The 15,000-nt window shown below is 42.6% G+C and overlaps 1 protein-coding gene across 1 annotated transcript in view; it reads left to right on the top strand.

Annotated features, from left to right (window-relative positions):
• The window catches only part of LOC137981166 (lysosomal-trafficking regulator-like), a 64,912-nt gene that overhangs the window by 32,685 nt on the left and 17,227 nt on the right, over positions 1-15,000 (top strand). Inside the window, 20 exon segments of the mRNA XM_068828506.1 lie at positions 967-1,052; positions 2,357-2,599; positions 3,561-3,653; positions 4,753-4,838; positions 5,383-5,515; positions 6,427-6,805; positions 7,113-7,175; positions 7,410-7,544; positions 8,705-8,869; positions 10,151-10,224; positions 10,930-11,050; positions 11,052-11,119; positions 11,387-11,477; positions 11,479-11,534; positions 12,788-12,833; positions 12,836-12,890; positions 13,202-13,233; positions 13,236-13,266; positions 14,302-14,364; positions 14,760-14,869. Of these exon segments, the coding sequence (XP_068684607.1) occupies positions 967-1,052; positions 2,357-2,599; positions 3,561-3,653; positions 4,753-4,838; positions 5,383-5,515; positions 6,427-6,805; positions 7,113-7,175; positions 7,410-7,544; positions 8,705-8,869; positions 10,151-10,224; positions 10,930-11,050; positions 11,052-11,119; positions 11,387-11,477; positions 11,479-11,534; positions 12,788-12,833; positions 12,836-12,890; positions 13,202-13,233; positions 13,236-13,266; positions 14,302-14,364; positions 14,760-14,869 (2,130 nt within the window).

Below are 15,000 nucleotides of genomic sequence, written 5' to 3'. Positions count from 1 at the left end.
TGGAACGTAAACAAAACATTTCATTGGCTTATCAAACAAAAACAAATGAGCGCGAATTTTCATTGGCTTAGCGAACGCGGATGCAAACAACGTCATCTCCCCATGGAGCTTTCTGGAAAGTTGAGCTTTGACGTCATTTGAAATGCAGTAAGGTGATTGGGTAATTGAGCTGTTTACTGCCGATATTAGGAGTTTCCTTGGCGGGAATAAGGAGAAGCTTTGTTTAATTCTTGCCAAATATTGGTTCGTGAAACAAGTTGCGAACACTTTTCAAGATCATACGAAAGTACAATGGTTGTATTCTCACTTTTACGTCACAAACTATTGGTCGAGCTACTTGGTCATTAAATTAATCTTTTTTTTAAGGAAAAAAGTGCACAATCGTGCTTTTTATATCAAAGATACATTCAACCGACACTGATTATTGATTTAAGGAAGTTAGAACATTTCGCTGTAGCTTTGGTGGTCAGACCCCACCTACAAAACGGCTTATGTAGAAAACTTAAAGATAGAATTATGTCAACTTCTTCTTAAAAGCTCAGTGGCATCGAGGACCTTTTGTTGAATTTCCTGTTTTCCATAACGACTGGAGTGCCTACTCTTTTTGACTTGGAGCTATTGTGAGCTTTTAAGTTATTCTTTTTTGTTTTGGAGTTATATCTTCATGTCTGTCTCCTCTTCAAAGCGAGTCTTTGTGATAGAAATTAGTTCTACTTTACATATGAATGAAAACTAATTTTCATAAGAAAAACTTCGCACACATGACCTCGGAAATATCCTATTATTGTTGAGTTGTTAACTTGCATTGTTTTGAAAACCATTCAAAATCGTTTTCGCAACATGCATTTCACGACTGGCTCGTTTTTTCAACTCCCTCCAAGCGTAGGTCGCAAGCTCTCTAAGGGGAAGTCATGCGATCGAAGTGCTTGATTGTCTGGTAATGTCGTTTTTACTTCATGTTTTTAGCTGTACGATCACGCTGTCACTAAATTATTAATTGAGGGATGTTTGTCATTGCTTGTCGATTGGCCAGTCGACTTAAACAAGGACTTGTAAGTTTTAACTTTCTTATTCGTACGGGTTTCCTCGTTTGATGAATATTTAACAATTATTCGCCGAAGGCGAGGTGAATATCGATGAATAAAAACCGAGACGAATTGTTTTAGTATAATTACACAGGTGATTATTTGAAAAAAATGCACTTTCTTAATTTTCTTAAAAACTATTAATTTCTTCGTCTGTTACCTTCGACAAAACCGCTTGCAGACATTTTGAAAAAAATAACTTAGGTTAATAGTCACCTCAAGTGCAACCAATCAGCGCATAGAATTTTCAATAATCACCTATTGACCTCTTTCATGATGGCGGCCAGATAAAATATTCTTTTGTTTTAATGCTAATAAGCCTTTCTAGCCTCGCTACGACGAGCGCTGAAATTTCAAAAGAATTTTTGTTTCAAAATGAGGGCGGTAGGTCTAAGTAACATAAATACAAGAGAATGTAAAGGTGGTCGCCATTTATGAAATTATTCTAATTTATGTAATTAGACTAATTGGTGTTGGAGAGATATTCTATAGCCTGTAATTCGCTCTTGTAGCACGGCGGCCATATTGTCCCGGGAGACCAAAAGAGCTTTGTTTTACCACGCCAAGCCTCGCAGTGGAAATCATGGGGGCGAGGCTTGGCGTGGTAAAACCAAGCTTTTTTGGTCTCCCGGGACAATATGGCCGCCGTTTGACAAGGGCGAATAGCTATTCATTAAGAGGTCCTCTCCTAAGCTCCTTGGAAAGAGGATTTTGAGCTTGAAAACAGTCGTTTTGCTGGCCAGCCATCATGATGCATGGCAGACTGTTCTCTAACTTTTTATCGGTTAAATACCACAACTGCGAATGCTCCTGCATGCAATGGCTACCATTGCCTTGATTTTGAATACAAATGGAGACACAATTTTTGTCAGATTCCAGGATTTCTCCACTGCTTTGTTTGAGGCGTTTCTTCTTGTCAGTTTGATGATTCGAGAGATCATAGAGAGAAAACTTGAGAGACAATAGAGAGGAAACTGTTCAAGGAAAACGCCTAACATCAGGCTGAAATGTACTCTTTGCCCAATTGATTTGAGGTCAGTTTCCTGCTTGTTCACAGCGCTATAGATCAAGCACTGAATATATCAAAACATACTGAAAAGAGAATATAAGGATTTTCATGGTTTGACGACAAAGTACATCCTGCCTTTTCGCGTTTTCCCTTTTCCGTGAACGGTTCTTTTCTGTATTGTCTCGACTTTACTTTTTTGATCGAGATTTCTATATTCTTAATTTGCTCATTATCATGCTTAATGGGTTCTGTTTATCCACAGTGATTATTCGAGTGCTGAGGACCGACATCTTGCGACGTCTGTTCGGCCAATGGGTGTGGTTCCTCTGCTTGCCTTGTTGGAGAACAGTCTTTTAAAGCCAAATCTTTTCCATCTGCTTATTCAGCATCTATGTCACCTTTTTATAAAAGTGGATGACCTGTGCTTGCAAGCTGTTGATCATGGACTGTTGGAGACCCTGTGCAATGTTATCTATGGGTTTTGCATTGTGCAAGACCGACAAAGGTTATATCCACAACATCTTTGTCAATCAGAGCAAAATAATCAGTGAAAAAACAAATGTTGAGGGGCAGTAAACCTTTCACTCCCTGCTCAAGTTGCGAATAATGCCGTTTTCTGTTGTATTAAGGAGTTTTAAGCAAAGACGACGGCTACGGCAAAGGCAACGCCGCAGAGTAAAAGGCCGAGACACACAAGGCGACAAGTCGCAGCGACATGTCTCTGCGACAAGTTGCTCCGTGTGTACTACTTGCAAAACAAGTCCCTGCGACACGACGCCTGTTCGGTGCACACGCAGTGATCTCGTATGAGGGGGAATGTGAACTAGTTTTCTAATTCAATATGCCTGACCATATGACGTCCTCCCATTGGTTCATTTATATTTTGTCGCAGTGACTTGTTGCCAGAAGTGTACACACGATGCGACAACGCTGCTTTCGCTAATTTTGTCGCTGCGATAAGTCGCACGAATTCAAACTGGTTTGAATTCGTGCGACTGATCGCGGCGACAAAATTCTGCCGCAGCGACAATGATTTTCATGAAATTAACCGTGTCACACAAGGCGAATTGTTGCGGCGACTTCTCCCCGCGGCGTGTCGCAGCGACTTATCGCCGAGTGTGTCCCGGCCCTAAGAACATTATTGGTTAAAAAAGGAAAAATGCACGTGCTGCACTTGCAGCACGAATACCCGTGCATTTCATTGTCGTTCTCTTCAAAACAACAACGTGACATCAACAAATTTTAGATTTTGACGACAACCTGAGCATACAACAATGAACCATTCATTTGTTAGAACGACTTTCATATGGCCTTGAAAGGTAAACGTAAAAACAGAACTGTGCATCTCCAAGGGTAACATGAAACCTGAGGTGAACCAAACCCAAGCCATTTACCGTCCGAAAGGCCCCAAAACCAAGGTGTCTGTAATCACAACTATTGTTTATTATATTTTTATCCTTTTCTAGCCGAGGGAAGAGTTCTTCAAGCGTCACGGGAGTTAATAGCATTATTGAAGATTTGCAACAATTTGTGGTGTGCATTGTCAGGAAAGCATGCAGGTACTGTGTACGTATTAAAGTAGAGCCATTTGTTGCGTTTCTCTTGATGTATCGCCTCATTAGCTTTGACACCAGGGAGTTTAAGAAAAGAAGACGGCTACGGCAAGGACAACGCCAAAAATCAGTAATATTATTGGTTAAAAGAGGAAAAACTGATCGTGCTGCACGTGCGGCACGCTTTTTTGTACATTGCTCTCCCGTGCTCGTCAAAACAGCAACGTAAAATGACCAATTTTCGGATTTTGACGACAACGTGGAGAAACTTCATTGAATGTTACCTTCTCTCTCTCAGTTTGCTTTAAAACCGTACGTACCAATCTGGTTACAGCATACTTCGCCCATATTGTAAAACATAAACAAGGTGGAAACATCGTGAAACACCTAGGATAGCTCAAACTAATAGTTTGAACTGACGTTTTCGTCGCCTTAGCCGTCGTGGTTTCTTAAACTCCCTAATGGGAAGAGAGAGCAGCGCATTACCGGTGACGACAAAATTTAGCCTGCTGCCAAACTTTGTTCTCTCTAAAAGCCGTCAAACTGCCAAGTATAGAAGAGAGGGGCGTTTTGCTCCAATCCGTCCTTGTTTCTACTCGACGATCGCGTACTTGACTCAAAAAGAGGTAACTGCAAACAGTCCAGACACAATTTGCTTTTGTTGGTCTCACACTCAAAGAAGGATCATTGAAGTTCTGCTGTCCTCGTCCAATCAGAACGGAATAATTTTCTTGAGTGTATTATAAGTATGGGTAATCAAATGGTAACATGTGAAATTAGGGAATAATTTCACGCGCGTTATGTCCAAAAGGCACCATTTTGGCGCCGTAGAAAAAAGTTGCCATGGAAACCTTGTAACTTCACATGTGAAATTACAAAAAATTAACGCTGAAATTTCGCGCCAAAATTAAGGAGTAATTTGTCACCCATGCTATTAGGAACCAAGCCACCGATTTATGGTAGAGGAAAAACAGCCAGTGTATCATAGTCTTAAACACAGTGAAGCTGCTTTCTTGGCTGATCCGATGGAATAAGATGCTGTAAAAAGCTGTGTCTTTGGTTGTTTACATAATAACTGTTGTACCTGAAACCTTTCTCTCGACAGTACCAATGGCAATTTGTATTTCCAAATGTTCGAAGATTTGTTAATTGCTTTGGAACATCTTGAGGAACAGGATCACAAAAACAGAGGTAAGTTTCCGCTTCTTAGCCCTTGTTCAGAAAAATAATTCATTTGCCAGGGTTAAAATCTAACATCTTCCTTATCACAGATGCTAGAATGCTACATCCGACAATCCTGGCATTTGATTATAGCAGGACAGTTGTCAAACGAACTTAGTTTAATGGCCTAACTATCACTAATCTCTTAAAGCTCACTAGTAAAGTACCTGATCTTATAACGGGAAGGTCATGTATTCAACGTCCGCGAGGAGCATTCGATTTTTCTTCCCAGCAACCCCGAGTCATGACCGAAAACGCAACAGACGACGCCGAAGCCGGTAATCGAACCCAGGTGACATTGGTAGGGCGCAGATGTAGTTCTACGCTCCACGGTGTCAACCCTTGTCTCCAAAAAAGGAAAAGCCATAGTTTTGGTGGTAGTCTAAATTTTAAATACCGGCATATTTTCTGGAAGTTAAGAGTGTTATCAGGCGATTAAATCGATTGCGGCAGATTCAAACACTTTTGTCCTTACTAGGAACTCTTTTGAGTAATTGTGCATCTTTTGCCGCAGATCACGATCTTTCCACGTCATACTCTGCGCGATATTTTCGTTTCTTGGCCATTCAAGTTGCACTGCATTTCTTTCAAGAGGTCAGCAAAGGAGACGTGGTTGTTGGCAAAAAGGCAAAAGCATCTGGGTTGAGGTGAGACGTAATTCAGTTTTGCTTTAAATGTGTGCGGTTAATACATGAACAAAGCTGGCGTGAATAAACACCCCTAAGATTTGAGAGAACTAGCCAGACAAGTTTAGATGGATAGTTAGCAATTATTGAATGAGGCTGAGTAGGATATGAAGAATTCTGCAGGTCGAGGCTCCGAGATCTGCAGAATTCTTCATATTCTACGAAAGCCTCATTCAATAATTGCTTTATTATTCATTCAAAATATTTTCTTCGCTCAAACTTCTAAACCTACTCGCACCCATTTTTCTGCTCAACAAAAATAACACAATCTCGTCCCCAGCATTTTTCGGTCAAGGGTTCAATAATTTGCACCGGGCTGCACTTTTGACGTCATTGATTCAATATGTCGAAGTTTCTTTCCAAATTTGGTGAACAGGAGCTGGTTATGGTGAATTATGCGTGTGGTCTTAACCAATCAGAAACGGGGAAATATTTTGAATGAATGATAATATACCATATCTGTATTCTCAGTATTGGACTGGAACTTGCTTGCAATGAAGGCTAATGCAGGGGAATATATAAAAAAGTATTTACATTTGAAAAGATTCCCCCGCATTAGCCTCCATTGCAAGCTAGTTCCAGTCCAATACTAAGAATGCGGATATGGTCTATTCAAACGGGGCTTTGAATCATATTCGTCGACGAATTGAGGCAAACAAGAACGTGCGTGACGATTATAGAACGTCAGTATTAATTTGTCAAGGATATTATGCATTTTAGCCGGTGTACTACGAATGAAACCGAATATGGCGTAATTTTATAGGTCTCAATCTCGTCGATGTCATTTTTGAGCCTAAGAGAGGAAAACAGGCCGTCCGCTTTTCATTTATTTTGTGAAAGGGCATCTTTGTTGAAAGCCTTCCTTTTTGCAGATTACCCTTTCGTGCTCCAAACAGCAACGCTGATCCAGTTCCCTCATTCACACCAGTTTCATGCTGGGTCGATCTTGACCGAGAGAATTTCAAGTCGTGTCTGGATCCCAGTCAGCTGAGGAAGTCGCCAACGACTGCCAACTCCAACGAACAAACGCGCCGCTTTCAAGTCACGTGTCAATTAGCTGTCAACTCTATAGTTAACTGCAAGACGTTCTTTCTTCCGGTTGATTTTATTGCCTTTCACTCCTCGTCTGCTCGTTTGGATGTTCACAATGCGCTGAAGCCTGGCTTAGTAAGAGTGACTGGTGCAGCTGTGGAGAAGGAGTTTGCGCAGTTTTTGTTTAGTTTGCTTCTTGAAATTCTCGACGCGTGCCTAGTAAGTGCTGTTTCTACTGTACCAGTCTGGGTCTCCTGTTGATTTCACTTGTGAGCTCCACTGTTTGGTTCTGTGAAATGTCCAAGTCCTTTCAAAGGAGAAATAAAATTTGGCGGTAATCACCCTATCTGTTCATCTAACATTTGTGTTCTCATAAAGAGGCACTCAATTCCTATATGCCACTTCAAACTTTAATTTAACTTCTTTCGAAGTGAGTCCATGGGATGAGTCTTCTTTATGAAAGTTACATTTAATTTATATTTCTAGTGAAATTTCATCTCAAAAAAGTTTTTTCTTTTCGATACAGGACGGGAGAAAGCGAGAAATTTACAAGCTGTTTATTGTATCCAAGGATTCTTTGAAAGCTCAGGTAAGTCTGTATTTCTTCAGAAAACGACCTCTGGGTAATTCAATTTCATGGCTCCATCATCGCTACCATCTTAATCGTTGTATTCACCGATTTTGTCATCATTACCTCTTCTGTTTCGTACTCATCAGAAAGCCAATACCCAAAATTGCAAAAAGCTATAATCGATCGTTTGCAAAGGTATCAGATGCATACCTTTATGACTAAAATTCTTCATATTGTATTTTCTCTGCGCAGTTTGGCAAGTTATTGGTGTTCCTGTTGAACTCGAGCGTTGACCTTGACATGTCGTTCTTTGCCTTACACCTGGCTCATCACGCACGGTCCAAGAAGATTCTAGAGTCTGTGCTGACCACAGGTGGAGGACCCAAGGTATTTTTTTGCGAATTTCTCCTCAGTGCTATACGACTTACGTTGGGTATTATTAATTTCTCGTTATACCCCCAATTCTTTGGAAAAATTCTCACACGCTGGGACAAGTTCGCCTAACTTCGAAATGGAAAATTAAGGACTCTTAGGAAACTAACGTTCTATCACCCGCCGTGAAACTGTTAGTGGGGATTTGAGAAACGACGACGCCGACGCTAATTTCCGTTTCGTAAAGGGTACTTTCATAAATGGCGACCACTTTTACAATCTTTTGTCTTTATGTTAATTTGACTTACTGCCCTCATTTTGAAACAAAATTGTTTGAAATTTGCTCGTCGTAGCGAGGCTAGAAATGCTTATTAGCATTGAAACAGAAGAATATTTTATTTGGCCGCCATTATGAAAGAGGTCTATTCAGTTACCTTTCAAGTGCGTTTGCACTTCAGTCATTGAACCAAATTCAATATCGTTCTCCCCAACTTTTTCTAATTTTTTTTTCTACATACATGTATGACATAAGCTACTAATCTAGTCCTAGATTGAAAAGGAAAGGAAAGGAACTTTATTTAAGTGTCTAGTCGTTCTAGCGCTGGCGCACTAATTGGGACACTGTAAACTGAAATTAACAATTAACGCAAAGCAAGTCAAATGTTGGTTTTTCAGGAGAGGGGAAACCGGAGTACCCAGTGAAAACCTCTCGGTGCAGAGTAGAGAACCAACAAACTCAACCCACATATGACGCCGGATCTGGGAATCGAACCCGGGCCACATCGGTGGGAGGCGAGTGCTCTCACCACTGCGCCATTTTTTTCCTCACTTGCAAACGACAGACTTAACAGTGAAAATTGTTCTAAGTGTCATCCAAATGGAAATGCACGTTTGGCACGTATTTTCGTACATTTCTTTGCCGCACTCTACAAAACAACGACGTGAAATAACAAACTTTGAGGTTTTGACGAATTTAGTCGTTAGTACTTCATTCTTTATCTTCACTTCTCAACTGTGCGTGCCAATCCAGTTACAGGATTTGTGGCCCATAATTTACAACGTGAACAAGAAATTATAACGAAATATTCAAGGCTGCGCTAAGTTATATTTTGAAGTGATTTTTCCGTTGCTGTCGTCATTTCTTAAATTTCGTGATTCCTTGTCTTTAATTTTAGCTTAGAGAACGAGTTGCCGTTTACTTAATGAAGATTCTGAAACACCCTAGACTCACTCAGGAGCAGAGGAGGACTGGAGAGATGTTTAAGACAATCTTACTGTCTCTAAACTTACAGTCGATGCGTTTGAACGGCGGTGACTGCAAAATCGATAGCGATGAAGAGGTGATGGAAAAACCTTAAATAACAATGACCACAACCAGGTTTTCTGAGCCCACGAGTGTGAGCCCCCCCGCAAACCACTGTTTTACCACTGTTTTAACAAAAAACGCTGGTCAGCAACCTGGGTCCTGGGTTCTGGTCATTGTAAGGTCTTCCTTACCCAGCTCCCAGCTGGCTTTAATTGGCCAAGTAGTAGAGCAGTGCAGCATGGATTCGAATCCCTTTGAAGCCTGCGGGTATTTCCATGCCTCCTTGCAACTGCTTAAGGCCCCGTCCACACTTATCCGGAAATTTTTGAATCCGCAATTTTTTGTTTGTGAATTTAAAATTTTCACGTCCACACGTATCCATATTCAAATGGTATTTTCCCGTCCACGCATATCCGTATTCGTTCTAGTATCCAGGACTCCTTTGTTACTTTTGTCAACGGAACATGCGCCATCAGGCGTGCGAGTGCGATAGCATTTCGTTCAGCGGCCGTGTTGAATATTTACACGGCGAAGACTGGATCTGAGTTTGTAACGTCATCGGATTTGAAAGAAACCGGATTCGACCGTCCACACAATTCCAAATTCTTTGCGGATTCAAAACTTTTCACTGTGGAGAGCGGATTTAAAAAGTTGCGGATTCGCCGGATACGTGTGGACGGAAGGCGAATCCGCAAAGAAAACCTTGCGGATTAAAAATATCCGGATACGTGTGAGCGGAGCCTAAGTTGCTGATCTAACTGCGATGGTTTTTCTAACTTTCATTTCATATCTGACTATTGCGCCATTTAAATGTTTGAAACTTCATATATTCTAATCAAAGGGCGACTGAATGACTGAATGACGTCTTTGTCAAAGTCCTATTTATTCTAGAGAATGTCTTAAGCGCCTAGGTGCATAAACCGCCGCCTGGCTTTTGAGTGCGTTCCGTCTTTTTGCTAGACGGCTTTAACGTATGAGACGGACAAGACATCTCCTAAGTGCAACGATCCGACGCACTTAACTTCGAACGTTCAATTCGTTTGTCTGTTAATGCGTCTGCCTTGCTTGCGGTATTTATGCAAGACGTCTTAAACTTTTGAAACGTAATGTCTGTCGTCAAGTATAAATATGGCCAAATACAAGCAGAAATGGGCGACACTTGCTCAGAGTTACTATGATCTTAATCGGACGGACGTGCCACTTGCGTGACACTGTTACTGTAACACAATGTCCTGCTAGTATTAGTAATAGTTTCACGCCATTTCTCTGGGACTGTTACAAGAAAATCGATTCCCTCTTTTCTCCTGATTTTCAGGTGCAGCTGTGGGACGCAGCCGACAAGGCCAGTATGATGCAGTGGCAGAAACAGAGATTAGATGCTTACAGGAGGTAACCCGAGTAATTTCATTTCTACTTCTACAGCTAAGGTGTATTTGCGGTTAAGTTTCTGTCCTGCTCTCGTTTGAAAAGCTTAACTGTTTCGTCCTCGGGCTTTGACGCTCATGGCTACGATTTTTTGCCAAATTATTATAGTGCCGCCTTTGGTAACCCTCCAACACAGACTTACCGTTTATTAAACATTTCTTAAAATGTTAAATCGTGATGTTCCCTGATACATGTATCATGTCGTCATCATTGTCATCATCAGCGACAACAACTCCGACTTGAACTTCATCACGTGATGCTGCCCTTGAATCGTGAAAACGCGTGGGCTCGTTAATCTTTCATCTAACATTGTTCTTGTCATCATCAACATCATTCCCATCATCGTTGTCATTGTCATCGTCGTCCTCATCATGAGTATCATAATTATCATCATCGAAATCATAATTATCATAATTATCATCATCGTCATCCTAATTATCGCTATCGTCATAATTATCATCATCAGCTCCCTGATAATCATCATTAGCATCGTCCTCACGATCATCTCCAAGTTCAACTTCAATTAAATTATCATTATACTGAGTTTTCAGACATTTCTTTTGGTATAACCTCCTATGACTCGTGTGCTTCGTTTTAAGTGCTTTCTTCCGCCGAGATATGAGAAGGAAGTTAGTGACTTGCAGTTTTTTAAACATGAAACCTTTCCAGGCTGGAGAAAAGGACAGAGGATCTTAGTGAAGCCATCTCAAGTGTTGCAAAAGATGTGACAAGAGTCGTGGTGGAAATACAGGACATTAAACGCCAAGCCCTGCTCAAACACACCAGGGATGGCATTGTCTGCCGAGGTGCAGGTTCGCAAGAAATGGCGGCAACTCATTGAACGGCTCATTCACGAAAGGTATGAGATGCACTGTATGATGCTTGAAGACGTCATGAAATATCGGACGTTTGGACTGTAACTATGCGGCATACTTAGAAAGCCTTTTACTCGTTAAGCTTAAATCTCCGGTGGCGTCGCTATCGCCGTGTACGTGGCAACTGTCCCTGGATTCTTCAGGAAGGAAACGCGTTCAAGGCGTGCAACTTTGCAGACATTTTGTACCAGACTGTCAGATTAACCAGATGGTAGTTTCACAAACGTGAGCATGCGCATTTTTTTCTTTAGATCTGTGTGGTATGACGCCAAGCATTTCCTTTCTTATTGGAGGCTGGATCCGACTGAGGGCCCAGGCCGCGTGAGATGTCGTCTTCAACGGTTTTCATTTGGACGTGGATGAAAAATATCTCATGGAGGAATACCGCGGAAAAAGTGAGTCAGCTGTTTTGAGCCAACTTGTAGAATCATTTGAACGAGAAAAATAGAGTACTTTTTTCCTGATTGGATGACCTTTGGTCATCTTTAAAGGTCATTCGTCTGAGGGCATAGGTTTGGATCCACTTGTCCTGTGCGATTTGTTAAGCCACTTTACTTCATGGGCATGGGAATGACCTCAGACCATGTACATCGATCACGGACATTTAAACATTCAAGCAACCCCGAGGAGAAACAGTTTTCTTGACTTATGGGCTGTTTTCTGCTGTCATAGGCCTTATACAGGCATAATTATTGTTGGAGGCCATAACCAGTCCTCAAGGCCGGCCACCGTTTTTGCTATGCGACTTTGTAACCAGCGCCTTGAAGGGTTTTCTAGTATATACTTAAAGTAGTGAAAAAGTGTGGCGAAAGGAACTTTAAAGGAACTTTATTCAAGTGTCTAGTCGTTTTAGCGCTTGGAGCACTTAACTGGGGCGGACACTTGTCAAAACTGAAAGTTAATGACGCGGAAAGCAAGTAAAGTCAAAGGTTTGGTTTTTGAGGGTGATGGTAAACCGGAGAACCCGGAGAAAACCTCCTACCCCCGATGCAGAGTAGTCGAACCAACACAACTTTCAAACCCACATGATGACGCCGAGTCAGGGAAGATCGCACCCGGGCCACATTGGTGGGAAGGCGAGTGCTCCCCCCCCCCCCCCCCCCCCCCCCCCATCCCCACCCGCCCCCACCCCCCTCCCCGCCCCCCCCCCCCCCCCCCCCCCCCACCCCCCCCCCCCCCCCCCCCCCCCCCCCCCCCCCCCCCCCCACCCCCCCCCCCCCCCCCCCCCCCCCCCCCCCCCCCCCCCCCCCCCCCCCCCCCCCCCCCCCCCCCCCCCCCCCCCACCACCCCCCCCCCCCCCCCCCCCCCCCCCCCCCCCCCCCCCCCCCCCCCCCCCCCCCCCCCCCCCCCCCCCCCCCCCCCCCCACCCGCCCCCCCCCCCCCCCCCCCCCCCCCCCCCCCACCCCCCCCCCCGACCACTGCGCCATCCCTGCGTCCTATAGATGCACTCTACAGATGGAGGGGGTGAGATCTCTTGTTGTCTGAACTTACTTTCCATCGATCGGTTTTTAGCAACTCAGGGTTTCGGATATGTTGAAGCCGGAGTGATATTACTTTCTCACTTTCTTCTGATGTGCTCTCACCACTGGCGCCATCCCTGCACCCCAGTAACTCCAGTAACGCGTTTTTTTGGTTTTGATTGCAGAGTCCAGGAGGGTGGGACCACTCCGTTTATCTTACCTTTTTGAAGACACTAAGGACCTCCATCCAAGAGGAAATGTGTAATCACATCTTGTGATACACCGGACACAATTCGTTGGTTTTACCAGGCGTGCACAATACCCTAAACCAGATTAACTGAACATGGAATAGGGTTTAGTTGCAAAGCCATAGTTTTTTCCCAATCAAGTTACCTTTTCATGTTTTTGTGGTGCTACTGTTGTGGTAACAAGGGGTCGGGATATTGGTCATCGTTTTGTTTTTGCGTGTGATTGTCCGTTGGTCAGCAGGATAGGCTCGCCAAGCGTGCTTGCATTTGGACGCAAGCAATCCTGAATCTATCATTGTATGCTCGTTTCAAAGAACCTTTATTCTACAAAAGAGGTGTTTCGTTGTTTAATCTTCAGGTGTCTTTCACCACTGCATGAACAGTCACATTAGACAACCAAAATCAAAGGAATGCTTTTAATTGGTTAGTTCTGTAGATTTTCTTGAGTTTATGGGAATGCGGCCAATCTCGGAGGACTCTGTAGCGCATGTCAGACTAGTTTTTATAAGCTGACGTCAAAGACCACTTTTTGTAGCATAACGGCTTTCAAGTGCTTAGTTACTGCGAAATTTGCGGTGATTGGATTCCAGACGAATGTATTTGCTTAAACAAAGTCATTACCGAGATGTGCCAAAAAGGAACTAAAAAAACTAGTCATTTCTGCGTCCCCGTGAGCCTTCGTTTTCTGAGGAGTCCCAGTGCGAAATTTTTGTAATGAAGCAAGTTCTACTTGCATATGAATTACGTACAGTCCTGACAAATTTGTTTGCCATTGTACAAAAGTCTGATGAATTCACGCTTCTCTCAATATCATAGCCAGCTCGTTCGTCTGAAATTGGGCAGGACCCTAAGGCCTGATTCCTTTGAAGAAAAAATTGTACAAAACCTTACTAAGAAACGCGGAGTGGCTATTTTGTCCATCCTTCGAAACTAACAAAACGTCGGTGTTGTACCGATGTTGATTGAAAGAATAATTCCACCGTTTCCTCACAAAGAAGAACCGACAATAGAGGTTTTGCAGGGCAGCCATGTTGCAGGGCAGGGAAGTACGACAATGTTTTACATTAGAAAGAACATTTGTTCCCATAGGGAACAAAGAATCTATTGTTCCTGCCATGAAACGTGGCTGCCGTGCAAAACCTTCTATAGTTCATTGCCGTTTATTTTTGTCATCAACTACAACCAAGGATGGAGAGGATGAGAGAGGTTGAAACCTAAGAAGGAATCGTAATTTTTTTCAAAATTTGGATACTTAGTTTCCCAAAGAATCACGAAAAAAAAACACTCATTTTGATAGGCCTTGCCACTAAAATCCAATTTTCTTCATATCTTCGGAGTTTTCACGGAACATACGTGTGCCCTGTGTAATATGAATTTTACCCATTTGTAACATCAACACCGCATAACTATCGTGATATTTTTAATACTGTTTTTGTACTTTGTTGTTGTTTGCTGTAGGGGAAAGTCATGTGTATTTTGTTGGTGAATTCGAGGCCATTGCGGACACTGAAATCACGCTAGGTAACACGTTTCGGAAACACATAGTGCGCCTGAAAAATTAAGAGAAAATCAAGGTTACAGAAAGCAGCTCTCGTCAGTCTGGAAAGAATTCCACTTCATACCCAGGCAAGCAAAGTTCTTAAGACCACTGGCAGGCACTCAATAAAACTGAGGAATTCAAGGGCTGTCTGGAGACGAAAACTATACCATTTTTTTCCAGGTTTTTAATATATAATTAATGAGCCCAGGCACTTAGTGAAAGAGAACCCCCTCGGGCAATTGTGTCATGAAATTTGCTTACCCAATGGGTTAATAAGAATTGAATATTTTTTTTCTAGGCCTGAAAGGAAGGGGCCAGATTATAACGATGTAGCAAAGAGTTGACCAGCTTGTTTTTGTTGATTTGCTCTAACCAGGAAGTAATGAATTTTATCCTCAGATTTTACTTGGTAACAAGGACGCTATTTCTATTTCTTGGTCGCACGAAGAAATTCAAGAGATTCGAACAAGGCGTTACTGCCTTCAGGTAAATTTTGCCTTTTTTTTAAAAGCGAAAGACAGTATACGAGTGCAGAATCCATTCCATGTTATTCGTCCTGTTAATGGACCTGTCTCTACGACACTGTCACGCATCTCATACGTTTGATGAAATTTATC

Source organism: Montipora foliosa, chromosome 12 (assembly GCF_036669935.1).
Source record: "Montipora foliosa isolate CH-2021 chromosome 12, ASM3666993v2, whole genome shotgun sequence".
NCBI classification, from domain to species: Eukaryota; Metazoa; Cnidaria; class Anthozoa; order Scleractinia; family Acroporidae; genus Montipora; species Montipora foliosa.
The sequence above is the reverse complement of the archived record's forward strand: the minus strand, read 5'-3'. Positions and strand labels throughout refer to the sequence as shown.